Raw genomic sequence first — 24,949 nt, forward strand, 5'->3', positions numbered from 1 at the left:
CACAAAGACACAAGAAACAATGTGGAGAGTTCAACACTTTCATTCCCCTTGGGGTCCACCTTTGTCCCTTCTGGGCTACTGCCCAGAGCTGTCCAGCACGCGACCTGCATTTGCCTAGGGCTTCTGTATCTTCTGTGCCCTGTATGTGCCTGTACCCTCCTCCCCCCTCCCCCATCCCTTTATATACATTCTTCAAGCCAGCTTAGGATTCAGAGGAGTGGAAACAGCAGCAACTATAACCCTGAGGCTTCCAACCTCAATGAACTGGGGCTGTGACCTCTGCCTCGAGGGTGGGAAGAGAGTCCTGGCTAAATTAGGCTTGGGGGTAGTGGAGAGATAAGACAGAATGTCCTGTGAGCCTGCCAGTGTTTCCAGGCTGTTGCAGAAAGTAACGCCCACAACTCCTTTGGACTGGCCAGAGGACTCCCTTCCGCTAGGTAGTTGCCCAGCATGAAATGCACTGGTGCTGCTCTGTCCTCCCCAGGGCTGGGAGGGAGAAGATGACAAGGCCTCACACAGCTGCCTGGAAATGCCAGGTGAGGAAGGTCCTGGGGGTCAGAGCAGTGCCCAGCTCAGAGTCTTAGGTCTCTGTATCAAACTGGCTTTCCAGCTTCCCTAGCCAGGGCACAATCAGGGCAGCCCAGCTCCTCCACGACGCCGTAGAGAGGGGCCGAGGGCTTGTCAGGCATGGTCTTCCCCATCAGCGATATGGCGGTAACCTGGGGGCTGAGCCTGCATTCGGAAGAGGACTGTGAGCAGTAGCAAGATGAGCAAGAAGAGGATGGAACCACACACGGCTAAGGCCACGATCACCTCTGAGAAAAGGAAGAGAAGTGACATCTTCAGGGTGACAAGGCCCACGACACCCAGGCAGCAGAACGGTCCCAGGCTCACCTGTGTCTGCAAGGCTGCTTGTCACCTGGCATTCTTGCTCCCAGTTCTCTGGCACCAGGGGCAGAGTGAGGCGTAAGAAGTCTGCGAGGGGGCAGCTCTGGGAGCAGCGGAGCAGGGCCAGGGGCCAGGGAGCCTTGGTACTGTCGTTTCGGAAGTACATCTCCACAGAAAAATTCCTGAGGGCAGCAGGAAAGCCACATCTCTAGACTAAGCCTGCAAGCTGCCCGCCCCCCCTCGGGGATTCACCAAGAAGCCAGGCCAACTCACCCATTGTCCTCCTGGTAAAGTTCAAACATGTGGCAGGAGGCATAGGGAGCCTGTTCCCCATTGTAGATGTCCAGGGCCATCTGAAGTGCCACCAGTGTGGTGTCATGCTGTAAGAAGAAGGCTGCTTCATCCTTGCTGGCCCTTACTCTCGCCCCCTGGCAGGGAGGGCCTTCCTGGTACCCCTGCAAATAGCCTAGGAATAGAGGGTCTAGGAAAGTGGGGATTGACTATGGCTGACTGGGGGTGGGAAAGCATGAGAGAAAGAGTCGGCTTACTGCAGAGTAGACTAGCAGCTTTGGGTGCTGGGAGGCTGAGGCTGCCCATGTCAGGTTCTTCCGGATCTCAGCTAGGAGGACCCCTGAAGGAACACAAGGAGATGCTGAGTGGCTGGCAGTGGCCATCAGGGCAGCCTCGGTCCTCCCCCACTAGAAAAGCTCATCATCTTGGCCGATGACAAGGGTGAGCCCAGCTGCCAGTTTTACCAGATTATAACTAGAGTTTCAAAGAAGGCTGGTTTTTTTGTTGGTTTTTTTTTTAGGCAGTTGGGGTTAAGTGACTTGTCCAGAGTCACACAGCTAGTAAGTGTCAAGTCTTTGGTCTGAGCTGGATTTGAACTCGGGTCCTCCTGACTTCAGGGCCAGTGCTCTATCCACTGTGCCACCTAGCTGCCCCATCAAAGAAAGTACTGAAAGAATTAGAAGCACGGTCTCTGCCTTCAGATAGCTTATGATCTCAAGAGGCAAAATGGGCTTCAGTGCAACAGCCCCCCCCCCAACGACGTAGGGCTTTAGTTGGATGGGTCTGTGAGAAGGTAGCCCTCAGGAGGTGACTCAGATGCCTCTGACAGGCATCTGAACCAAGGCCCACAGCCACAGGCCTGTCTGTTCCTGCACCTGTGTCGAGGTAGGTCTTGCCATAGTTGTCTGGGGTAATCTAAGGCTCTCTGTGGGCATGCTGGATCTGGAGTCAGAAAGACTCATCTTATAAGACATTAGCTGTGTGCCCCTGGGCAAGTCACTTCACCCTGTTTGCCTCAGTTTCCTCATCTGTAAAATGAGCTGGAGAAAACAATGACAAACCACTCCAGTATATCTGCCCAGAAAACCCCACATGGGGTCATGAAAAGTTGAAACATGACTTAAAATAACTGAACAACGATCAAAAACAGGCTGTCAGGTCATGAACTGCTTTGTTCATGTTATGGGCCTGTTTGCAGAGGGGCAAAAATGAATACAACTAACTAGCTCTTCAGAGGTGGGCAGACGGATGGGAAAGATGAACAGCTGGCCTAGGCCTTGTGAAGATGGGACTCAGATGTGGCTCTGACAGAACGGAAGCCTGTGTGTCTACAACAGAGCTGGATGGTGGTGGGTGGGAGTCTGCTACAGAAGATTGAGACACCAGGGCAGCTTTGGAGGGTGCCACTCACCTCCTTGAAGCCGGGCCTTCTCTGTTGGCTGGTACATCCCAAAAAGGAACCGGAAGCTGAGATCCTTGAGCTGCTGAAGGTGCCGCATGGTCTGGGGGGAGGCCCAGGACGGTAAGGGCAGACCGTGGGTTTGCTGTGGAGCATAGGGGCAGGTTAGTGCAAGATGGGCTAGAGGGAGCTCGGATCCTAGTGCCTGTGTGTGTGTGTGTGTGTGTGTGTGTGTGCGCGCACTCACGTGAGAAGGAAAAAAAAAATGAGGCACAGGGACAGGGTGCCAGCCAGCATGTCTAGGGATCAGGCCATGGAGCAGACAAGGAGAGGAAGCGTCCATACAGACAGTGTGACTCAGCAAAATGGAGTCATGAAGGAACTGCTGATGGTTAGAAAACCATTTCCCCTTCTGAGGTTCTCCTTCAGCCCTGGGAGGGGAAGTTGTGTCTGCTCCCAAAAGATGCCTCAATAGGTGGTGGGAGGCCACTCCCCTTGCCCTAGGACCTGTGCTTAATGGCTCAGGTCCCTGAAGGAGGAAGCAGGTTGAGGTCTGTGGGTCTGCATACCTCACAGAAGAGAGTGTCATAGATGTTCCAGGCCGTCTCCAGTGTCAGGTCTGTGACCCCTGTCTCGTTGGCCACCATCTCCAGAAATTTCTGTGAAGGTAAACCGGAGGTGGTCACGGTCCCCGTTTCCTGTGGGTTGATGGCATCATGACCTTCCACTGCTCCCTTCACCCCTACTTACAGCATTCTGAGCTGTCTCATTTTGGTATTCGGGGCTCTGGCGAGTCTCATTCTGTAGCTGCTCAAACCGAGGACAAGGGCCCAGTGGGAACTTCAGCAGCTGTGGCCAGAGAGGAGCAAGGCAAGGATCAGTGACTGGTGAAATGGAGAGTAGGGAGTGTCCCATGCGCAAAGGGTCAGTCAGCCTCACCTTGTCCTGGGCCTCAGGGACAGTATGGACAGGGATAGGCTGCCACGTGATGTTTGGATTAAAAGACTGCGCCCCCTCAACCGGGAAGAGTCCAGCCAGGTTGGCCTCAGCACTCATAAGGGTGCGGTCAAAGTCTGTGCTTCGAATGTAAACCTACCAAGGAGAGCAGTGAGCAAACCTCCATTGGGGTGGCTGGGAAAGCCCTTTGGCCCATGGGACAGCAGGCCTCCTAGCAGCTGTAGGCACTCAGAGGGCCTTGGGCTTCTGTGATGAAGAGCGAGACAGCAAAGACGAGCTTGGGAGAGCAGAACAACACGAGAGAACCTGGGGCAGAAGCTGTCTTAAGGGTATGGTCCCTCAGAACAGCTGTACTCACGCTAAATACAAGTCACAACTCAGTTTCCTGAGGGCTGTGGTTTACCTAGCCCTCAGCTCACAACCACCAGCTGTGGCCAGGGAGGGAGAGGGAATCCCCTAGGGCACCCAAGAGCAGAGGTTGTGACCCTGATCAACCTTCCCAGTGCAGAGATCTTTCTCGGAGGAGGATGAGGTGCCTGGAAGCTTTGCTCCCTAGTTTGGGGCTGGGGTGTATGTGCAGGACAGAAGCAAGTAGTGAGCCTAGAGTGCTCTCTTGTCCACTCCCTCCGATGATGCCAAGCATAGAAAGGCAGGATCCCTACTCCCAGTCTGGATTCCCTAGACTCACCTCTTCCCGGTGATAGGAGGCATTGAGGAAGCCCTGGTAGCGCTGCCGTAAAGCCTGGCCCAGCTCCCAGTGCTGGAGCATCCCCTCCTGCAGGGCAGACCCAAGAGCTGGTAAAGGCCAGGTACCTTAGACTCTGCCGGTGTCTAATTCTGCCCAAGGAAGGACTGATGATGAATGGATCAGCATTCCATCCAGCCATATAGGATCAGGCAGGTATGGAATACAGCAAGATCAAGCAAACTGGATAAGGATGCTTTTGCCTGTGTGTGTATGTATACTTCCTACAACTACAGCCATCTGGAAGCTGATTGAGAAGATGGGTAACGGATCCTAAAGTTCTGCTCTAGAAGCAGCTGTCCCTAGGACAAGGGTTTTTAACCTTTTTTGTGTGTCAAGGACATGGCCTTGGCAGCCTGGTGAAACCTACAGACCCTTTTTCAGAATGTTTCTGAATGCATAATACAAAAATACACAGGATTACAAGGAAACCAATTACATTGAAGTAGTTATCAAAACATTAATAAATTCTAAGGATCTGTGCCCCAGAGTCAAATGTTTGTGAGGAGAGAATCCTATCTGAGAGCACCAGCACAAACCTTGGTTAGCTGGCCAAAGCCTTGAGGCCATTCTCCCTCCTGATAGGGGTCCTTAGGATAGGCCTTAACAGGGGAACGATCTCCATGTCGATAGAGCTGAGGAAGGAAACACTGGCTCATCTATAGGTTTCTGATGAGAAATACACTAATAGCCCCTTTCTCCCTCCACCTCAGTTTACCCAAACCCTAACCACACCCTCTTCAGGAAGCCCAACACCATTCACCCCAAGTCAAAATCCTGACCTAGTTTTAAACCTAATGGTCTCCATCACTAAGTGTCCACTGGAGTGGGGGAGGGGAGGTGCAAAAAGGGGAAGATAGGATGACAAAAAGAAAAGGTCAGTGTTGTGGGTAGGACCGACACGAGTTGCTTCAGGTAGGCTTATATTGCCCTAACTTCAAAGTAGAGACACGTCCAAAACCTCCCCCATTTCAAAACAGTCTCTTCCCGTCTTCCAATATTGAGCCTTCTTCCTGATCCAGAGACCCCACGCCCCAAAGCAGAACCATCCTTCTTACCCAGGGATCTGTCCAGAATGCAGAAACCTTCCCCTGACCCAGTGACAACATACACCCCCCAATCCCCCCCGCAGTCTCCAATCCAGATTCTTCCCCCCTCCCCCTGACCAAGACACCCCGGACTCGGACTCAAAGATCCCTAGCCTAGGAGCCCCTCCCTTTGAACCAGACACCCTCCCCCAATTCCTAGAAGTCTCCCCCATTCAGAGACCCCTCCCGCCCAGAGCCTGACACCCCCCAGCTCCCCCCCAATTCCCCCCGCAGTCTCCAATCCAGATTCTTCCCCCTCCCCAAGACACCCAGACTCGGACTCAAAGATCCCTAGCCTAGGAGCCCCTCCCTTTGAACCAGACACCTCCCCCAATTCCTAGAAGCCTCTCCCATTCAGAGACCCCTCCCGCCCAGAGCCTGACACCCCCCCAGCTCCCGCCCCTTGACCCTACGTAGACCCCGTCTCTCTTCGCCCCCCATCTTCAGCACCAAAATCACGAAGCGGAGGCTCCGGCCCTGCGCGGGCGGCACCGCCGGCAGCAGCAGGAGGCCCAGGCCCAAGCCCAGGCTCCTGCCCACGAGCAGCGGCAGCGGAGCTCCCCAGCAGCAGCAGCGGCGGCTGCCGGACCGTCCACCCGCCATCGCCGCCGCCGCGTACAGAGAGACCTGCGAGCCCGGAACCCTATCCGTTTCAGCACCGGAGCCGCCCGGACGCGCGTGCCGATGCTCCCACAGGAAGCGCCCACGCCGCCATCTTTCTTAAGGGAGCAGGAAGCCACGCACGGGAGAAGGATGGAGGGAAATTGGCTGTTAGGCCGAGAGCCTATGGGGGCAGGGCGGGGCGGAGGAGCGTGGGAAAGGGCGCGAGGCCTCAGGCGCCAGGCCGCCGCGGGCCCCAGGAACCCACCCAGGAGGAGGGGAAGAAGCAGCGCCCCTGGCCACTGGTCAGGCGGAAGGAGCGTGGGCGTGCCTGGGAGGCCAGATTCCGGGTTCGAATCCTGCTCTGTGACCTTGGGCGAATCGCTTCACTTCCCTGGGCCTCTGAAATAAGGTGGGGCGAGGGCCGGGCCTTCTTCAGTCTCTCGTTCTTTGATCCTTTCGGACTTCGTTCGAGGCGGCTCACAGTTGGGTCTTTATGCTGCTTCCTGCTCTGAGTGAGTCAGCTCGGCAAAAGTCCGGAGTGTGGAGCAGTGGATCTAGCAGCTAGCCACGTGGTGGGGTGGGTATCCGGGCCGGATTTGGAGCCCGGAAGACCTGAATTAAAATCCACCCTCCCTTAGCAGCTGTCGGCTCTGCACCGAGCTCAGTTTCTCAGTGCCTCTATGTCATTTGTTTTTCTTTTCTTATTGGTGAGACAATTGGGCTTAAGTGACTTGCCCAGGGTCACACAGCTAGTAAGTGTCAAGTCTGAGGCCGAATTTGAATTCGGGTCCTCCTGATTCCAAGGCCAGAGCTCTATCCATTTTGCCACCCCGATGCCCCCTGTCATTTGTAAAATAAGGATCAGTGGCCAGTACCTCACTGGGTTGTTGTGAAGATTGAAAGAGATACTATTTGCAAAGGACTTTGAAAACCTTAAAGGTCTCTGTTATTATTTATCCCCAGAAGAACATAAGCATCTTGAGAGCAAGTGCAGTTTTCTTTATATGTTTGCATCTCCCAGGCCCGCTACCTGTGTCTGCCTCCTAGTGAGCACTTCAATGCTTACTGAATTTCACTGGTCCTTCCTTAGTACCTTGGTATCAAGGTGCAGCATAAAGTAGGAGCTCAATAAATGGCTGTTGACAGACTTGTAAGCTATACTGCACTTTTTGGTACTTTTCCAGGGTTCTGGGAAGGAGGAAGCATCAATAGTCCAAACCTCTGAAGCTTCCTCCTTGCTTATGCTTGTGGTCATACTCTGGGAAACTGTCCAGCCTTGCTTGTGACTGCAAGCAGATGATTTCTCAGAATCTCTTCATTGCGCATGGGGACTCCGTCTTCCAGTGGTTAGTGACTCCTGAGTGGTTAGTGCATCGAGGTGATCCACTGGGCCTCAAACAGGATTGACTACCCCAAGAGCATGGCGAGATAACCAGCTAAGCATAGCCTTCCCAAGGGCCTTCAAGGATGAAAACAGAAAAAGGAATATAAACAGAAGAAAAGGGGCAAAGAATTTCAAAAATTACTACAAGAGCCTTTTCTCCTTCAATGACAGTGGAATCCATCACACTTGGATTCTAATATTATAGTCCCTGATTTGTTTCTTTGGCAGCAGTAGGTATCTGGGGAAGGACCCTAAATGAATGTTCCAGGTCTACGAAGAGAGGCAGGGTGGTAGAATTAATTGAGGACTGAACTGGTCCAAAGTCCTGCCTCTGACACTTTGTAGCTTGAGACCCTAGGCAAATCACAGAGAACCTTTTGGAGCCTCAGTTGCCTCATTTGCAAAATAAGCATTATAACTGTCTCCCAGGGTTGTTAGGAGGTTCAGATTTTATGTTGGGAAATTTCTGAACCTTGAAGGACTCAGAAAGTTTAGTTTGTGTTGAAGAGAAAACGCACCTCCCAAGGTGTAAGTTGAGGGGAATGTGCCACAGGGCCAGGGCTAGCAAGCCGGGACTTGTGGCTCCGGCTGTGGCTCACATTACTTACTAGTCAGGTCCACCTCCTGGGAGGAATCAAAGTGCCAGAGCTTGGTCCTGCTGAGGCATTGCCTAGGGGTGCTGCCTTTCACCCAGCAGCTAGGCCCAGTGGAAGGAGCTCCATCTTGGAGCTCCATCTCAGCTCTTCTACTTATTAGCTATAGACAAGTCACTTTGCCTTGTCACCTGTAAAATAGGGGGTGGGGGAGGATGTGGACTAGATGATTTCTGAAGTCCCTTCCACCTTTAACTCTATCCCTACTACAGCTCTGGGCAGTTTGTGAATTCTAGAGGAAGAGAGATTTTTGTCCAGGGATGTTTGCCCAACAGAGCTGGTTCTGGTCTCAGTCCTGGGGTGGAAGCTGTTTTAGGGTTTACCCAATGGGAGAACGTTGGGGATATTCACTAGCAGTGTAGACAAGATGAAGCCAACTGAGTTGGGGGCCCAGACTGGCCAAAGGAAGGTGTTTGATGATGTTTGAAACCTTTAGCTCAAGGGTTTAGCTCAACCTGGAGTCCATGAACTCTTTTTTTTTCCAATTGTTTTGATACCTGTATTTTGATATAATTAGTTTCTTCTGTAATCCTATGTACTTTATTTTACACTTTTAAAAAGGTTTCACTTAAACTGCCAAAGGCCTCCGTGGCACAAACCAGGGTAAGATCCCCCACAAATCTAGCAGAAAGTCCTTGCTAGAATCGTAAGCCAAAATGAAAATTCCAACTCCCAGTGCAGAGAAAGGAAGAAAAAGAGAAGAAGCTAGGAGAATGTAGCCCCACCCTCTCAAATATTAACTCATTGAGAGCAGGGACTGATTCATTTTTGTCTTTGTTCCCCCAGAACCCAGACCAGTTTGTGGCACGTGGGCAGTGCTTTAAAAAAATCTTCATTGACTTGACCCCAAGAAGAAAGATGAGAAGGTGCCTTCCCCTCTTCTTAAGCGGATGGGAGATCATACCTGTGAACCACCGTATAGAAAGTTAGGCCTTTTGGATAAGTAGGTCAGTATCCCTAAACTACCCCACCCTCTCTCTTATTCTTTGTTATGGAGGACAGCCCTCTGAAAGAGGGAGGGGGAGGGATGCCTTGGGAGATAGATGAATGAGATGAAAACCCAAAGATATTGATGACGTTTTGTTGGTTTTAAAAGGTCTGTTGAATTGGACTGGACCAGCTCTTGGCATTTTGTGGAGAATCCAAGAAAGCTTGGGGCCAGGAGAGGGGGGGGGTGGCCGCAGGGTGAGCACAGAGTGTATCTCAGAGTCTGAAGCTCTGGGATTCTTTCTCTTCTAGAACTGCTAGGGTGTGGTGGGAGCAGGGAATCAGAACCAGTAAGACTGGGAAGTTTGGGCTGATGATTCAGGGGGGCAGGAGGCTGGGGTATCCCCTACAAATAGGAGCCCTGGTCACAAGGCTGGACGGAAGACTTCGGGCAGGACCTTGGGGAGGGGAGGGGGTCACAAGGGCTTTTGGTCATGTGAAAACTCCTCTGGGGGCCAATTTGGTCACACCAGCCTGCCTCTCTCTGGGCTGTCTCTCCTCCCTCTGTTCTCATCACCATCCCCGCCCTCTGTCTTCCTCCCAATTTACCTCCTCCCTTCCCTTTCTGTTTCTCCTTAGGTCTCATTTGCCCTCTCTTTCTTCCTAAACCGCCCACCCCCTTCAGATCTCCCCTTCACTCCCTCAGAATTTTGCCTCTTCCTGGCACCCTCTTCTTTCTGTCCTCTGCCCCAGTGTCCAGTCCCCCTGCCCGATCATGTTAAATTGTGGGACCCATGGGAACTGAATTCACAGCAAAACAGGAAGAAGGCAGTAACAGAGGGGTGGAGGCAGGGGTGAATGGCCACAAGTAACCTCCTGATTCTCTCTCCCACAGCTGTCCTGGAGCATCCTGCTTGGCTCTCAGCCCCTCCTGCTGCTCTTCCACCAGCCTGTTCGCACTGGCAGCCCCATGGGTCTGGGTTCAAATCCTGCCTGCCGATGTGTGAGCCAGCTCCCAGCCTCAGGCACATGATCTGTGAAAAGAGGGAGCTGGCATACACACATGTGCCAACTATATAGAAATGCACATGTATGTATAAAATACATATCTGTATATACGCACATGTATATACCCATGCACACATACCAACTATATGAATACACATGTGTGTATACATGCATATCTGTGTATACAGGTGCATACACACATGTGGCGGCTATATAGAAATGCGCACACATGTATAAAATGCCTACCTGTATATATACATGCACCCATGCATATACCCACGCAACATGCCAACTATATAAGTACACATGTATGAATGTATATGTGTGTGTATACAGGTGTGTACACACAGGTGCCAACTATATAGAAATGTACATGTATGTATAAAATACACGTGTACATATGTATCCATGCATGCATGCCAACTATACAAATACAAATGTTTGTATATATCCATTAGGTATAGGCCCCAGGTATAGTCTCAGGTAGCTGAAGGAGCTTTCTCTCCAGGAGTACTCACAAATCAGTGAAATCATAAGTCTGGACCCAAATCCAAACCAAGTGAAAGGCCCTACCCAAATTTTAGGCCATTGTGGTTCCCGTTCTCTCTGGAGCTCCAGAGTGGGCCCCAGATGCTAGAATGGAGCCTTACAGAGCTGCCTAGCTGGGGCGGGCTGGAGGTGGGAGAACCTTCAGCCTTGAAGGGACTGAGAATCTTAGGAGGAAGGAGCTGGAGAGGACCAAGGCTCAATCTGTCCACAAGTGTTAAGTGATTAGCGGCCCCCACGTGCCAGGCACTGGGCTAAGCCCTGGCATGCAAAGACAAAAGGGAAATATGCCGGCCCTCAAGAAGATTACATTCTAACTTAGAGATGACAGGATGGAACCCTCTCATTTTACAGATGAGGAAACCGAGGGGGCAGAAGTGGCTTGTACAGAAGTCTTGATTTTCCATCCAAAGCCATTTCCACCCGACTTCATCCATATTCATTCTCTCAACAATGGTGAATGACAAGGCATGAGGCCACTGCCTTAGGTGTGCCTCAGGTATCCTGGTTCAAGACTGAATGTCTGCTTTGGGGGTGGTGCAGAGGGGCTTTCCCCAGGAGTTCTGTAAGCAGAAGCGCTCCTGGGTCACCTTTAGCCCAAATCCGTGGGCAACTAGAGAGCAGTCCCTTCGTTCTTATCCTGCCCAGCCAGACAATTCAATTCAGTAATTTCATGGGAACTTCCAAGCGTTAGGATACCTTCCACCAAGTAGGGAGTTGCTGGAGGGACATGAAAATTAGGTGACCCATCCACACTGCTAGTGTCAGAGCAGTCCAGCCCTGTGTCCCTAACCCTGAGGCCACCCCACAGGCCAAAGGTGAGAAGGTAAGCCAGGGAGAATTTGCTTATATTCTAATATGGGCAGTAGAAACCGAGCCCATAAGTAAATATACATAACAATTAGGGGAACTGGGAAAGGCTTCTTAGGGGAAGTGTCCCTTGAGCCTTGGAGGAAGCTAAGGATTCCAGGAAGGGGAGGTGAGTAGAGCGGGCCCTCCGGGTTAGGAAGGCACTGGGCAAAGATCAAGAGGTGAGAGATGGAAGGCCAAGCTAGGGGAACGTGGAGTAGGTAGATCGTTTAGGCTGTAACATAGAGGATGTGAAGGGGAGGTATGTTAAATGGTTAGAAAGTTAGGCTGGAGAGAGGCATCATGGGACAAATGGCGTGATGGAGAGAGAAGTGGCCTGGGTTGTGAGACCCTGGGCAAGTCATCTAACCTCCCCATGCTCCAGGCAGTGCTCTGACGCTGCAAATGGCACAGAAGCGACTGGTCTGCCTGGCTGATGGAGTTCCTTCATTCCCAGGAAGGGAGGTGGGAGTGGGGAGGAGCGGAGAGAAGAAAGGGGACTGGCACCTCCCAGTGGAGGGCTTTCAATGCTGGGAGCTGATGAGGGGGTGGTTCCTTCTTTGAAGTTGTCCTCCCCCTTAAACTGAGAGCCCCTCGAGGGCAGGAACTGCCTCTCCTTCCTTCTTTTGCATTCCTATCTTTTAACCCAGGGACTGGCTGCTTTAAGACTAGCAAAGGAAAAAAATTACCTTATTCCCTTTGATTCTCACAGTCACCTCCAGAAGGGTTATTATACCATTTTACTGATGTGGAATCTGAGTCTACCCCAAGCGCCTCATCCAGGATTGTTGTGAGGGTTCAATGAGATAACATTTGTAAAGTACTTAGCACAGTGCCTGGCACATAGTACGTCCATATAAATGGTAGTAAATTGCCAGTGCTGGTGCCGCACAAAGCAGAACAAGTGTCTGGGTCAGGATTCGAACTCATGTCTTTAGGACTCCGAGTTCTGCACTAGGGCAGGCTGCCATTAAGAGCCCCTGAGTGCATTCTTCCCTCTAGCTCAGGGAGGCTTACATCTACCCTTCCAGGTAGGTGCTGCTAATGGTCTATCATCTTTATCCCTGTTTTTATGGGTGAAGAAACAGGTTCGGAGAGTTTCAGTGCCTTAACCCAGCCGGTAAATGCTAAAACTGAGATTTGTACCCACGGCTTCCTAACTCCAAGACCAGCCCTACTTCACAATTTCTATAGCACTTTGTAAAAACGACCCCCTTTCTACAACCCTGTGATGGAAGCCATGGTTATTTTAGCTGCAGTTTACAGATAAGGAAACATGCTCTTAAGCCTGACAGGGGTGGGGAACCTGCGGCCTGGAGGCCACGTGGGATCCTCTAGGTCCTTGGGTGCGGCCCCAAGGAGCTAGACGGTCACACGTGGCCTCGAGGCCGAAGGTTCCTCATCCCAGCGAGGTAGCCATTCTTTATAGGATCCATAAGCTGGTCAGTATCTGAGCTCAGGCTTCCGAATCTAACGCTTTCCACTCGGGATCATCACGGCCATGCAAAGTGTGATCTTGGGCAAGTCACCAGCTGTAAAAATCAAGCAGTAGCAATTGACTGTGATCTCTAAGGTCCCCTATAGCTCCAAGTTGATTGGTTTTGCTCCCCTCCAGCACTGGCCTGGGGCGCTGGGACGCTCAGGGGGTGGGATCAGCCTCCGGCTCCGAAGTTTGCTTTCGCTTCCCACCTGTGCGCCGGGCGGCTCTCCGGGTCCGCTCCCGGGCTGCTCCCTTCTCTCCAGGTAGTGCGGTCTGCACCTTCCCTGCACCTCCCGGGCGGCGGGGCTGGAGCGGACAGCGCCTTGGCCCCGGCCCAGAGGGGGAGGTTGCGTGCGTGTGGGCACTCGCCAGCTCGTGGGTGTCGCAATCGCGGGGCTGTAAGCCGCGAGCAGCGCCGGGACCTTTGCTCGGCGAGTTGTGTCCGGAGCGCTGTCTCCGGGGGTGGGGACAGCGGGGCCGGCTCTGAGGCTGCCGGGATCGGGCTGGGGGGACCGGGAGGGCAGCGCAGGGCAGAGGGGCACCCCTGGCCAGGGGGTGAGGACAGAGGGGGAGTAGCTCTAGGCTGCAGGGAAGTGGCCTTGGTCCCGCGAGGGGGTGAGGGAGTGAATGGGGGGATGGGGGTGGCGGCCGAGCGGGGGGGGGGGAGGGCTGGGGAGGAGTCATGGGGGGGGTGGGAGGCTGCCCCCGGGAGGCCGGATCCCGGCCGGCAGGCAGAGCCCAGCCTGGCAGCAGCGAGGGGTGTTCCAGGCAGCGCCCTCTGAGCCCCTCCCCGCCCGCAGCCTTTCCCCCACATTCACTTCCCTGGGGGGCTCTGGCTCCCTTTCCACTGCCCAGCTCCAGCTCCTGGCCGCCTCGCTGCCTCGCTAGCTCGCTCGCTCTCCTCTGGTCAGAGGGACTGCACCAACCTGCCTTCCCAGCAAGGGGGCTCCAGAGGCATTGTCCAGCAAGGGCACCAGGCCTGAGGATCTGGTGGGTCATAGGGCTGGGGGGCTGGGAGAGGGTTTCCCTTAGAAGTGGACTGGGACCCTCAGGGGGAGATGGGAGACCTGGTAGAGTTTGGTGGCAAGGATGTGTCTGGGTGGGTGCGTGGGCTGCCCTGTTGGACGCTTAGGGAAGAGGGGTCTCAGTGGGGAGGGAAGCTCTGTGCTGCCTGGCTCTGTTGAAATCCCAGGAAGATTCCTCCCAAATACTAACTAGAGAGAAAAATAGTGGGGGCGGAAATGACTGGATAGGAGATTTGGTGAATTCTCCTAAGGAAGAGGTCTGGGGGTCGTAGGTCCAGGCTCCTGTTCTGGGATGCCAGGAGGCGGCAGCAGCTGGCATGCTCACTGGAAGCCAGTTCTTGAGAGGTTAACAGAGTGCCCTGTCCCATTGGCAGAGAGTTCCATCCCTTGTCCTCATTCAGCTACGGCAGCACTCAGAGCCCTAGTCTGAAGGTTCAACCCTAGCTTCCAGGTGGGGCATTGGAGAAAAGACTAGCTGAGTAGGGGGGAAATGGGGTGGTAACATACCTAAATGCCCGCTAACCCCCAAACAGCATTGAATCTCAGAGCTGGGCCATCCTAGAGCCCTGACCCCTCTCCGTTTCAGAAAGGGGACTGGGGCTGAGTTTCTGGGGCACCTTAACCCTGTGTCCCTCCCGCAGGACAGCTCCTTGGGGATGTCCAGGACCTCAAGAGGAGATGTCCTCATGGCTGGGGCCACCTGTGCCTGATATCACTCCTGGTAAGCTTGGTTCGTTCCCCTACAGAGGACTCTTGTCCTAGACCTGTCCCTTTCCCCAGAAATAAGCTTCCTTCTTCTTCGGATCCTGTCTTCTCTCTGAAAGTCGGTCACCAAGTATTTATTAAGCACCTACTATGTGAATGGCTCTGTGTTGGGGATACAAAGAAAGGCCAAAAAACAGAAAGTCTTTGCTCTCAAAGACCTCACAGTCTGGGGAAAGAAAGGATTCTTCCTTGGATTTCTGGTCCCTCGATTTTGAGACTGGCCCTCTCTTGGCCAATGGTGTTTCCAGTCAACGTTTCTCATCTCTTGACAGTGAAGCTCATTGGAGCACAGGTTTTGTTGGAGGTTACCTAGTCTAACTCCTTCATTCGAAAATTTAAAAAAAATGTATCAAACCATCCCATTGAACAAAGAATGGAGAAGGTGGGGGTGGGGGAGGGAGAGGAGGAGCAGCTCAGCAAAACTAACTGGCACATCAACTGAATCTGTGTATGTGATGTTCCGCACCCGTAGTCCCCCACTTCTGCAGGTGCATTTTCTCGTCTTGTCTCTAGAACTGTAATCCTCCCCCTCATTGAACTGATGGAGGGTCTAAGGCTCAGGAAAATGAAGTGATTTCAGAGTCGTAGGTAGCAAATGGTAGCACTGAAACTCATGCTTGGGCCCTCCAAATCCAACTGAAGTCAATTTCCAACATACCACGTGCTAGAAAGAGCCGGCAAGTCCCCCATGCTTACCAGCTTCTGGCTTGGAGGAATCAGGGATCCTCTCTGAGACAGACTTTTATGCAGGGGGAAAGGAGAGCGTACCCATTTAACAGACTAGGAAACTGAGGTAGCTGACCCAGAAGGGAGGGACTGGTCTCCGGACCCACATCAACCCTGGTGGCCAGACTGATGCTCTGCTGCCCTCTAGGGGTAGAAACAAGATGGCCATTTCCCAAAGCACTCGGGCTGAGTTGGGGCTGACTCTTTCTCTCTTCAGAATCGGTTGTGGAGCTGTGGAAGGCTGAAGCCCAGGATGCTAAGCAGCTATGGAAGGCTGAGACTCAAGATGTGGTGGACAGCCTGGGAAAGGCTGGTAGCAACTTCATCCTTGGGGAGGAAGCCAGGACTTCCCATCCCAGTAAGGGAGGCTCAGAGGCTCAGTTTGCAGGACCAGCATCTGTCCTATTCCCCTGCTCAGAGGTTCATGCAGAGTCTGCAGGTGAGGGGTGCTTGGACTGGGGAGAGCATGTGGGGGGGGTCCTAACCAAGCCCTCGTGTTGGTGCCCACTAACGGGCATAAGGGGCAGGTAGTTTGGGAGGGGGTAGGATTGGTAAATACAGATGTCCAGGACAGCAGGACCAGTGAGAGGACCACTAGTTCTGAAGAACCGTCACCCTAATTTGGAGGGTAGGGGCTTGAGTTCAGATCCTATACCTGCTTACTAAGTGGCCTTGGGACAGTCGCTTCCTCTTTGGGCTCCACTGGTAAAACAAGGGTATGCCCCAGTTTTAAACTCTATGATCAGATGCTTTACATCAGCAAGCATCTGTCATTCACCTCCTTTGTGTCTGGCCCTTTCCTAAGAACAAATACAAAAATGAGACAGTCCCTGCCCTCCAAGAGCTTAGAGCCTACTGGGGTGTTACAACATGGTCACAGATAAATACAGACAGGATATGTATGAGACACATACGCAGTGCTGGTGGAGGGAGAACTAACATCTGAGTTAATCCAGAAAGGCCTTCAGAAGGAGTCGGGCATTGAACCGGGTTACGCTTGTCAATGGTGGACATTCGTGTAGCGCCTGCTCCCTGCCCAGCAGGGGGCACAAGTGAGCATTCTTGGCCTGGGGAGGAGTCCGGTCAAAGGTACAGTGAGGGAGCAAGTGTTGGGGGAGGGAATGTTGATGTGGGGGAAAGCCAAGTGCGCTGGTTTGCCCAGAAGGGAAGGTGAGTGGTTGAAAGTAGCTGCAGCTGTAAGGTTTTCAGTGCCAAGCCCAGGAGTTTATGTCTCATCTCCCCGGCCATTACACAAGCATTTGTTAAAATTGTGTGTCAGGCACCGCCTTTATCTCCAGTAATATGAAGACAAAACCCAAAACAGTTTCTGCCCTCAAGGAGCACATCCATTATTGGAGGATTTCTCAGTTCTCTTCTCAAGGTGTTTGGGAGTTTCTTGAGCAGGGGAGGGCCGCGGTGAAGACCTGCAAATAAGGATCATCAGTTTGGTAACTGGGTGCAGGATAGGTAGGAGAGAGGAAAGGCTGAGGGCACAGAGACCAGTCAAGAGGTTATTCCAATAGTCCGGGCTAGAGGGGTGAGGGTCTGACCTCGCTTAGCCATGGTAGGAGTAGAGAAAAGGAGAGGTGGCTGTGAGAGACGCCGAGGCAAGACTCGGCGATGGGGAAGGGGAGTGAAGGAAAAGCATGGACAATGACTCCTAGAGTGTGACTGTAGTGCCTCAACAGAAGAGGACAGTCAGAGAGAAATGTATTGGAGGGAAAAGATAATGAGTTTTGTTTTGAAGTGTTTCAGTAGTTAGGAAGACAACCATGGCCAGGATCACACAAATCCAGGGAGGAGAGTGTACTTAGAAGCGTTGTTGAGTGCTGCAGAAAGGTCAAGGAGGATGAGAACTGAGACAAGGTCACTGGACTCAGGAACTGAGAGACCACTGGTGGCCTTGGAGTGGGGAGAACAGAAGCCAGAGAGAAAGGGCTGGGACTATGTAATATACTTCCTTCCTGGTAGAGAGATGGGGGACTGTGGATGTGGATTTTCCATACGTTCTCAGATTTGCATACTTTGTTGATTTGTTTTTCCTTAACTGTTTTTCTTTACCCATCTTTGGATATTAGGAAATAAATGATGTTAAGAAAAGGGGGAGCGATAGCATGGCCTGGGCATTAGGAAGCCCTGGGTTCCAGTCCTAGATCAGACACACAATCGCGGGCAAGCCTTCCCAGCTAGAATGTGAGCTCTGTGAACGCAAGGTGCTTCCTTTATATCGTCGTACCCCAGTGAGTAGAGGCAGCGTACATGCATAGCCAGTGTGATGCTGGGCAAGGCCTTTACCTCCTGGTGCCCCCAGGCAACTTCCTAAAACTATTAAGTTGCGGAAAGTGTGCCCATTGGTAGAGAAAATGTCACCCGGGCTCCTGGTGCCAGTGAGATCGCAGGCCCAGTCCCTAGCCTTCTACCTCAGCACATAGTAGGTGTCTAATAAATGCTAATAATTGACTCAACCTTCTTGTGCCCCAGACATCTCTCTAAGACTATAATAGATCCATCAATCAAATGCAGCCACGCTGAGGTGGTTGGTGAGAGGTTCACCTGCATAAATGAAATCCCAAGTCTGGACCAAAACCACAAATGCATCCAAATTGTAAAATAAAAATTCTGTGTTCCTACAGAGCAGCGGCCACTAAAGAGGAAAAAGGGGCCGGCTCCCAAGATGCTGGGGAACGAGGTCTGCAGCGTGTGTGGGGACAAGGCTTCAGGCTTCCACTACAATGTCCTGAGCTGCGAGGGATGCAAGGGATTCTTCCGCCGGAGCGTGATCAAGGGCGCCCGCTACACCTGCCACAGTGGTGGCCAGTGCCCCATGGACACCTACATGCGTAGGAAGTGCCAGGAGTGTCGCCTGCGGAAGTGCCGCCAGGCAGGCATGCGGGAGCAGTGTAAGGGCTCCCTCGTGTCATGTGCTCAGGGACCCGGGAAGGCTTGGGGCAGCCGGGCCAGCTGGGCACGCGGGGGCGGCATAAGGGACCCTGGGAAGGATGGGGGCGGGCGGGCCAGGGCACGCAGGGCCAGCCTGGGGCACGCTCTGGTTTCCTTCCAAGCACAGCCATTCCTGACCCCCCACCCCCACCCCCAGTTCTTCATGTCCTCTCCTTCTGGAACCTTTTTGGAGGGTCTAAGCATCTCCTCCCCCTCTGGTTGCATTCCTCGTGTAGATGACAAACTCCCGGGGGGGGGCAGGATGTGTTGTTCTTTCCTGCTGCTCCGTCCTCAGTGCCCTGCTTCTCCTTCCCCATCCTCACCCCGTCTTCCCCACCCCTGGCCTCGCCTCACCTCCAGCCATGCCCCTAGGTGTCCTGTCGGAGGAGCAGATCCGTCTGAAGAAGCTGAAGCGTCAGGAGGAGGAGCAAGGCCAGGCATCGTCGTCGCTGACCCTGCAGGCCCCCTCGCCGCCCCCGGCCCTGCCTCAGCTCAGCGTGGAGCAGCGGGGCATGATTGAGAAGCTGGTGGCTGCCCAGCAGCAGTGTAACCAGCGCTCCTTCTCTGACCGCCTCCGGGTCACGGTACCCTTGGCACAAGGATGGAGGGTCTGGGGGGGGCGGGGTCCATGGCCTCTGGCCCCTATCTCAAAGTGCCCTTCCTGCTCCTGCTCCCTCCACACAGCCCTGGCCTCTGGCCCCAGACCCCCAGAGCCGCGAGGCCAGGCAGCAGCGCTTCGCCCACTTCACGGAGCTCGCCATCGTCTCTGTGCAGGAGATTGTGGACTTTGCCAAACAGCTGCCCGGCTTCCTGCAGCTCAGCAGGGAGGACCAGATCGCCCTGCTCAAGACGTCGACCATTGAGGTGGCTCCACATGTCTGCCTCCGGGGAGGCCGGTCCATGGGGGTGGAGGGGTTGGAGATGGTCAGCAAGCACCCATTGAGCATCTACTGTGTGCCAGGCCCTCTGCTAAGGATATGGAGAAAGGCCAAAGTACTATTCCTGTCCTCCATGAGCTCCCATTTGAATGGGGATGAGATGTCTACAGGGAAAGGGGGAGGTCGTCTCAGAGCGAGGGCATTAGCGGGGGAGAGGAAGGCCTCCTGCACCTGGGGCAATTGGCGAGGAGTCTGGAAGGTAGCCGGGAGGCAGAGGGGGAGGGCGATCCAGAAATGGAGGGTCCCCTCCACAGGGGAGGTGGAAGGAGGCCAGGGATCAGGACGCCCTGGCCTGTGCTCCACAGGTAATGCTCCTCGAGACGTCCCGGAGGTATAACCCTGGCAGTGAGAGCATCACCTTCCTCAAGGATTTTAGCTACAACCGCGATGACTTTGCCAAGGCAGGTAAGGACCCGTGGGCTGGGGTGGGTTGGGTTTGGGCAGAGCCAGGAGGCCTGGAGGTGTCTCCTTTGTTTGGCAGATCCAGACAGACAAGGGAGGCCTCGAAGGGCGACAGAAAAAGCACTAAGCTGAGACTCTTGTGCCCGAGTTCAAATTCCACCACTGCCCTGTAGCACCTGTGTGATGTCTCTGGGCTCCATTTTCTCTTCTGAGGAAGTCAGACTAAATCTCCCAGCTGTAGATCTCTGGTCTTGTGATGTGGGGTGGGGTGGAGGAGAAGGGAGGGCAGAAGAATGGAGAGTGCCCTCCCAGCCAGGAGACTGCAAGGCTGATCTGGAGTTGGGTCAGGCCTTTGAGTCCTGCATGCACGATGGGCGAGGCCTCCTCCTGGCTGTAAGTAATTCCTTCCCCTTCGTCTCCATTAGGCCTTCCAATTATTCAGCCCAATCTCATCTAACAAATGTTATTAACAATGACTGGGGCGGCTGGGTGGTGAGGTAGACGGAGCACCATCATTGAAGTCAGGGGGACCTGAGTCCAAATTCTGCCTCATACATACTAGCTGTGTGACACTGGGCCAGACACATAATGTAGATTAATCCTCTACTATCCTACATCTCAACCTCTTCTCCCAATTTCTCCCTAAATATTTTAAAATTGTATCAATTAAAGGGCAGTGAGGTGGCACAGTGGATAGAGCACTGGCTCTGGAATCAGGAGGATCTGAGTTCAAATCTGGCCTCTGACATGTATTAGCTGTGTGACCCTGGGCAAGTCACTTAACCACTCTTTATCTCTCCCTCCCCACAGATTAATTGATATCATTTGGTTTTATATCATCCTTTCCAAGGATCCTTCCCCTCTGCTCTATCCCTCAAATCATCCTTCGGAACAAAGCATTACAAAAGACCATGAGAAACAAAAGCAATTCAACAAAATTTACCAACATACCAGACATTTCTGACAGTGTATGCAATGCTCCACACCCTGAGGCCCCCACCTCTGCAGATGAGGAGGGAGTCACCCTGACCTTTAAAAAAATTTTTTTTAAGTCTCCTTTCTCTGGCTAAACTTTCCCATGTTGTTCTCAACAACTCCCCATCTTGGTGTCAGGGGACTAACTGGCTTAGAGGATAAGGACCATTTTAGGGTGGAGGATTAGAAGCCTGAAAGATTTTCTCCAAGAATTAACTCCTATTGACAGTTTCCAATAATGTTGAAACAGAGGTGACCCAGAGCTGTGTTGGAAAGAAATTCTTCTAATATTCCATCATCACCTTCATCCTCCTCATTATTATTTTATTGTATTTTTTGGTGATTTCATCAGTGTGGGAAATGCCCTCCACTAAATCAATTGGCTTTAATCTGTAGCTTAGAGAGTTTCCCAGAGCCCTGAGAAGTAAGTGACTTGTCCAGGGTCACACAGCTCATATGTAACTCATGTCTTGTGATGCCAAGGCCAGCCTGCTTTTCATTACACTAGGCTGCCTGTCATTATGTTATCATGAAACACATAATAATATCTAGCATGTTTAAGGTTTACAAAATGCTTTTCTTACAACAACTCTGTAAGGCAGGGAGAGCAGGAATTATCGTTCCCATTTTACAGGTGAAGAAAATGAGTCTCAATGCAGTGAAATGATTTGCCCAAAGTAACCCAGCCTGTGAGGGGCAAAGTTTGAACTCAGGTCTTCCTGATCCCAAGCCACTAGCCACGCTATCTACTAGGCCACTTAGGTGGTAAGTGGAAGAACTGGGATTTGAACCCAGGTCCCTCCAGATGCCAGGTCAATGCTTGTTGCACTCCAGATGGCTTCACTCTTATGAGGAATAGCCCAAGGGGGCCATAATGTGCGTGTTATAGAAAGGGAGCCCTGGGTTCACAGACTCTCTGGGTGACGTCTTGGGACATCACAGGATCCTAGATCTGGAGATAAAAGAGGTCTCAGAGGGCATCTCATCTTACTTTTATCTCCCTCAGTTTCTGTGTCTGCAAAACGGGCTGGATGCTTTTAACCTCCTCCTGGGGCTAGGGCCATTAGGTAGTGATTTGGACCCAAAGATGAAGGCAGTTCTGTCCCTTGACCATGCCTGTCACTTACTGGGTTTCTCCATCTCCTAGACCGTTGATAAAAATCAGGGTGAAAGTACAGGAAATGACTAATCTGCAAGCCTGGAGTAGCAAAAAGAAAAGTAGATGGCTTCTGAGTTTGATGGAGTGTGGCTGACCAGCAGAACAGGGCAGGGGAATTCTGGCTGTTTAGATGGGGAACAGCTCTCCTAGAGGTTGGACAGTAGGGGACAGGGTCGCTGAAAGCTCAGCAGGCCCATTGGCATCTACAGTAAATGCCAATGCCCCTGAGAGCGCTGGTTCTGGGGCAAGGGGCCCTGGCAATGACTGTGAATCTGTGATCCCCCTCCTTGGGTCTCAGCTTTCTCATCTGTATTATCAGGAGGAGTTTAGACAGTCAGGAATCCAGCTCTCCATCCAGGACCCCAGGCCAGGAGTCCTGGGGATGTGTCAGAGGGGCCTCATGAGCTTCCCTAATGGGGCTGGGGGGCTGCCCTGCTGGGCCAGCTTTAACCCTGTCCTGTGGCCCCACTCCCCAGGGCTGCAGGTGGAGTTCATCAACCCCATCTTTGAATTCTCCCGCGCCATGAACGAGCTTCAGCTCAATGACGCTGAGTTTGCTCTGCTCATCGCCATCAGCATCTTTTCTGCAGGTGTGTATCAGAGCCAGGAGGTGGGGGGGGGCGCCGTGTCCTGAAGGACTCCGAGGGCTCAGGGCTGACCTGGAGGGTGTGTCTGGCGAGGATGGAGGAATTGCCCAATCTTCTGGGTGCACCTGGGCCCTTCCTCACCCCTCCTCCTTGTCTCTGAGGGTGCCCCACAGACAGGCCCAACGTACAGGACCAGCTTCAGGTGGAGAGGCTGCAGCATACCTATGTGGAGGCCCTGCACGCCTATGTCTCTATCCACCACCCAAATGTGAGTGTTTCTCATGGCATTCCAGCCCTCCTATTGAATCCTGAGTTCATGGTGTAGAAAGCCAGCAGAGCGAAATGGCAAGAGTGTGGGACGTGGAATGAGGAGGACCTGGGTTCTAGTCTCACGTCGGACATTTACTAGCTGTTTGACCCTAAGCAAGTCACTTAACTACTCTAAGACTTGGTTTCTCTATCTATAAAATGGGGATAATAGTAGCAAATACCTCACAGGGTTGGTATGAAAAGCAAATGAAATGATAGATAAACAAAAAGATACAGCATTTACTAAGAGCATGCTAGGTATCAGGCACTGTGCTAAGCACTAGGGGTACAAGTGTAAGCCAATCAAACAGTCCCTGCTCTCAGGAAGCTTCCATTCTAATAGGGGAAGAAAATGCAGGCAGAGAAAACTGGAAATAGGGGTGGGGAGGAGGCGGAGAGGGGCCAGGCATGAGGGAGGGAATCACCAGTCAGGAGAGAAGGGCCCTGGGGAGAAGGAAATGATGTCTGTCAAACACTGCAGACTTCAAGAAGGCACTAGGAAACACTCACTGCTGTTGATGAGAACCACGGTGGTTATTTCCTCAGTCTTTCCCATCTTCTTTTGGAGCAGCTCTGGCTGGCCACAGAATCCCCAGATGTTTCCTACTTCTCCCACAACTTCCCCTTACCCTGCAGTATCGTCAGCAGGGGAAGAAACTGAGGCCTCTCTTCTTCTGTCCCCTCCTAGGACCCCTTAATGTTTCCACGGATGCTAATGAAGCTGGTGAGCCTCCGCACCCTGAGCAGTGTCCACTCAGAGCAAGTGTTCGCCCTCCGCCTGCAGGATAAAAAGCTCCCGCCCCTACTGTCGGAGATCTGGGACATGCAGGAATGATCCTCTTCCGTGTCCTAGCCTCATGTGCACTGGGGTGAAGGATGGGCCAGTGTGTGGATATGGGGAGAGAGCTGGTGAATGAGGAGGGGAAGACATCTCTTTGGGCTAGACTGGGGTGGAGATCCTAAGTGGGGCATTAAAAGAGAGTTGAAGGGTTGGGAGTTCTCTGGCTATTAGGGAAAGTGGGGACACGGTCTAGGCAGAGAGGAATGACCAGCTTGGGATGCCTGTTTTGCACAAGGCTCTCTAAGCCCACTGCCATTGCTTCCTGCCTTCTTCACATCCGTTGGTCAAATGACATGTCATCCCTCTGTGCCTGGCTGAGAAGACACCCTGGGCATGACGTGTACCATCTCACAGCCTGACCACTGGGGCATCCTTTGACCAGAATGTAAAATGGAGACTAAAGTGTCTGAGTTTCTAAGGAAGGGAAGGAGACCTGTGGAAGTGGAAATTCTTGGAGGTCAAACCAAGGACAAAACCTCTGCTCTGGAGCCATCCTCTCCCCTTTCATCCCAGATGATAGTTTGTTTATAAGATGTGTGTGTGTGTGTGTGTGTGTGTGTGTGTGTGTGTGATCTCATTTGAGCTCTGCACCTATCCTGGGCTCTCTTCAGGGGCAGCCAGACACCGGGGGACCTTGGTCATCCCCTGTTTGTCTGAATTATCTGGATCCTATCCAGAATGATCAGGATCCCATGTCCAGCTGTCTGATCCTTAAGAAGATCAGGGTTCTACTCAATGAAGGGAGGTGGATCTGTGCCCCTCTCTATCACAGTAATAAGAGTCCCAAGAAGGCTGATAAGATTTTTTTTTAAGAGTCAAAAATATCTTAAGCTTTGAGCTAGAAGAGACCTTTAGAGATCATCCAGGCCAAGACCCTCATTTTGCAGATGAGGAAGCTGAAGCTAGGAGGCGGGCAATGACTGGCCCAAGGTCCCCTTAAGCAGCAGAGCTGGGATTCGAACCCAAGGACACAAGAATCCTTCGAGTCCTTTTGCCCTAGCCATGAGTCACCGCCACGCCCACTCCGCCAGGGGTCCCACTTCGTCCCAGCCGGACTTCATATCCCGTCATGCATCGCGGGGCGCTCCCTGCCCCTCCCTACCTCGGTGCGCGCCCTGTTCAGGAGGTGCCAGCTTGCGGCAGTCCTTCCCTGCATCCCTCCCCCACCTCTTGCAGCAGGAGTAGTGTGTTCCACCCCCCCCACAAAACCCCTCCCTTTTCTGGAGCTGCAGCACCTGGGCATTTCCCAAACCGTGAAGGGGGTAGGGGTAGGAGGTGGGGACGGCAGTGAGGAACACCGGCCGGCGCGCAGCCACTCGTTCTCAGAAGCAGCTTCCAAGGTATATCAACGGTTCGTCCCCAAAATGGACGATGTCAGCATCTATAATTAAAAGAGATTTGCACAGTAAAAATATACGGCGACGAGTCCTCCCCTCCCCAGCCGGCCCAATGGTGTGTGCCCCA

At 52.8% G+C, this 24,949-nt stretch overlaps 3 protein-coding genes across 5 annotated transcripts; 1 reads left to right on the forward strand and 2 right to left on the reverse strand.

The window, feature by feature from the left end:
• Positions 1 to 24: 24 nt before the first annotated feature.
• On the reverse strand, positions 25 to 5,981 carry ACP2 (acid phosphatase 2, lysosomal). Of its 3 annotated transcripts, none has more exons than XM_021009681.2 (11): positions 5,819 to 5,981; positions 4,820 to 4,915; positions 4,224 to 4,310; positions 3,518 to 3,670; positions 3,329 to 3,427; positions 3,148 to 3,237; positions 2,591 to 2,723; positions 1,437 to 1,519; positions 1,162 to 1,268; positions 895 to 1,070; positions 25 to 815 (listed from the first exon to the last, which is right to left on the reverse strand). In XM_021009681.2, exons 1-11 carry the CDS (start codon positions 5,969 to 5,971, stop codon positions 682 to 684), a joined length of 1,311 nt encoding a protein of 436 aa, XP_020865340.1. In that variant the 5' UTR covers positions 5,972 to 5,981; the 3' UTR covers positions 25 to 681. The 3 variants fall into 3 exon arrangements, with proteins under 3 accessions (XP_020865340.1, XP_020865341.1, XP_078004454.1); XM_021009682.1 differs by lacking the exon at positions 5,819 to 5,981 and adding an exon at positions 5,339 to 5,404; XM_078148328.1 differs by lacking the exon at positions 3,518 to 3,670.
• A 2,544-nt stretch (positions 5,982 to 8,525) lies between these two features.
• On the reverse strand, positions 8,526 to 13,817 carry LOC144455462 (uncharacterized). The gene is made up of 3 exons (XM_078148874.1): positions 13,028 to 13,817; positions 9,809 to 9,969; positions 8,526 to 8,912 (listed from the first exon to the last, which is right to left on the reverse strand). Exons 1-2 carry the CDS (start codon positions 13,815 to 13,817, stop codon positions 9,857 to 9,859), a joined length of 903 nt encoding a protein of 300 aa, XP_078005000.1. The 3' UTR covers positions 8,526 to 8,912; positions 9,809 to 9,856.
• Positions 12,975 to 24,897, forward strand: NR1H3 (nuclear receptor subfamily 1 group H member 3). Its single transcript, XM_021009675.2, is given in 13 exon segments — positions 12,975 to 13,081; positions 13,674 to 13,808; positions 14,485 to 14,564; positions 15,552 to 15,773; positions 17,968 to 18,234; positions 18,647 to 18,688; positions 18,691 to 18,760; positions 18,762 to 18,858; positions 18,959 to 19,138; positions 19,518 to 19,617; positions 22,225 to 22,338; positions 22,509 to 22,603; positions 23,333 to 24,897. Coding segments are annotated over 11 exon segments (1,377 nt in total). The 5' UTR covers positions 12,975 to 13,081; positions 13,674 to 13,808; positions 14,485 to 14,521; the 3' UTR covers positions 23,480 to 24,897.
• The last annotated feature ends 52 nt before the right edge of the window (positions 24,898 to 24,949 follow it).

Source organism: Phascolarctos cinereus, unplaced genomic scaffold, assembly GCF_003287225.1.
Source record: "Phascolarctos cinereus isolate Bilbo 61053 unplaced genomic scaffold, phaCin_HiC Scaffold_9;HRSCAF=440, whole genome shotgun sequence".
Classification (NCBI taxonomy): Eukaryota; Metazoa; Chordata; class Mammalia; order Diprotodontia; family Phascolarctidae; genus Phascolarctos; species Phascolarctos cinereus.

Coding starts and splice junctions, on each gene's coding strand:
- ACP2 (XM_021009681.2), bottom strand. CDS start 5,971: ATGGCGGGTGGACGGTCCGGCAGCCGCCGCTGCTGCTGCTGGGGAGCT. Junction 2,724..3,147: donor ATGACACTCTCTTCTGTGAG/GTATGCAGACCC, acceptor TATGCTCCACAG/CAAACCCACGGTCTGCCCTT. Junction 1,071..1,161: donor CTTTACCAGGAGGACAATGG/GTGAGTTGGCCT, acceptor TGCTGCCCTCAG/GAATTTTTCTGTGGAGATGT.
- LOC144455462 (XM_078148874.1), bottom strand. CDS start 13,817: ATGACCCACCAGATCCTCAGGCCTGGTGCCCTTGCTGGACAATGCCTC. Junction 9,970..13,027: donor GAGAGCCGCCCGGCGCACAG/GTGGGAAGCGAA, acceptor CTCTTTTCACAG/ATCATGTGCCTGAGGCTGGG.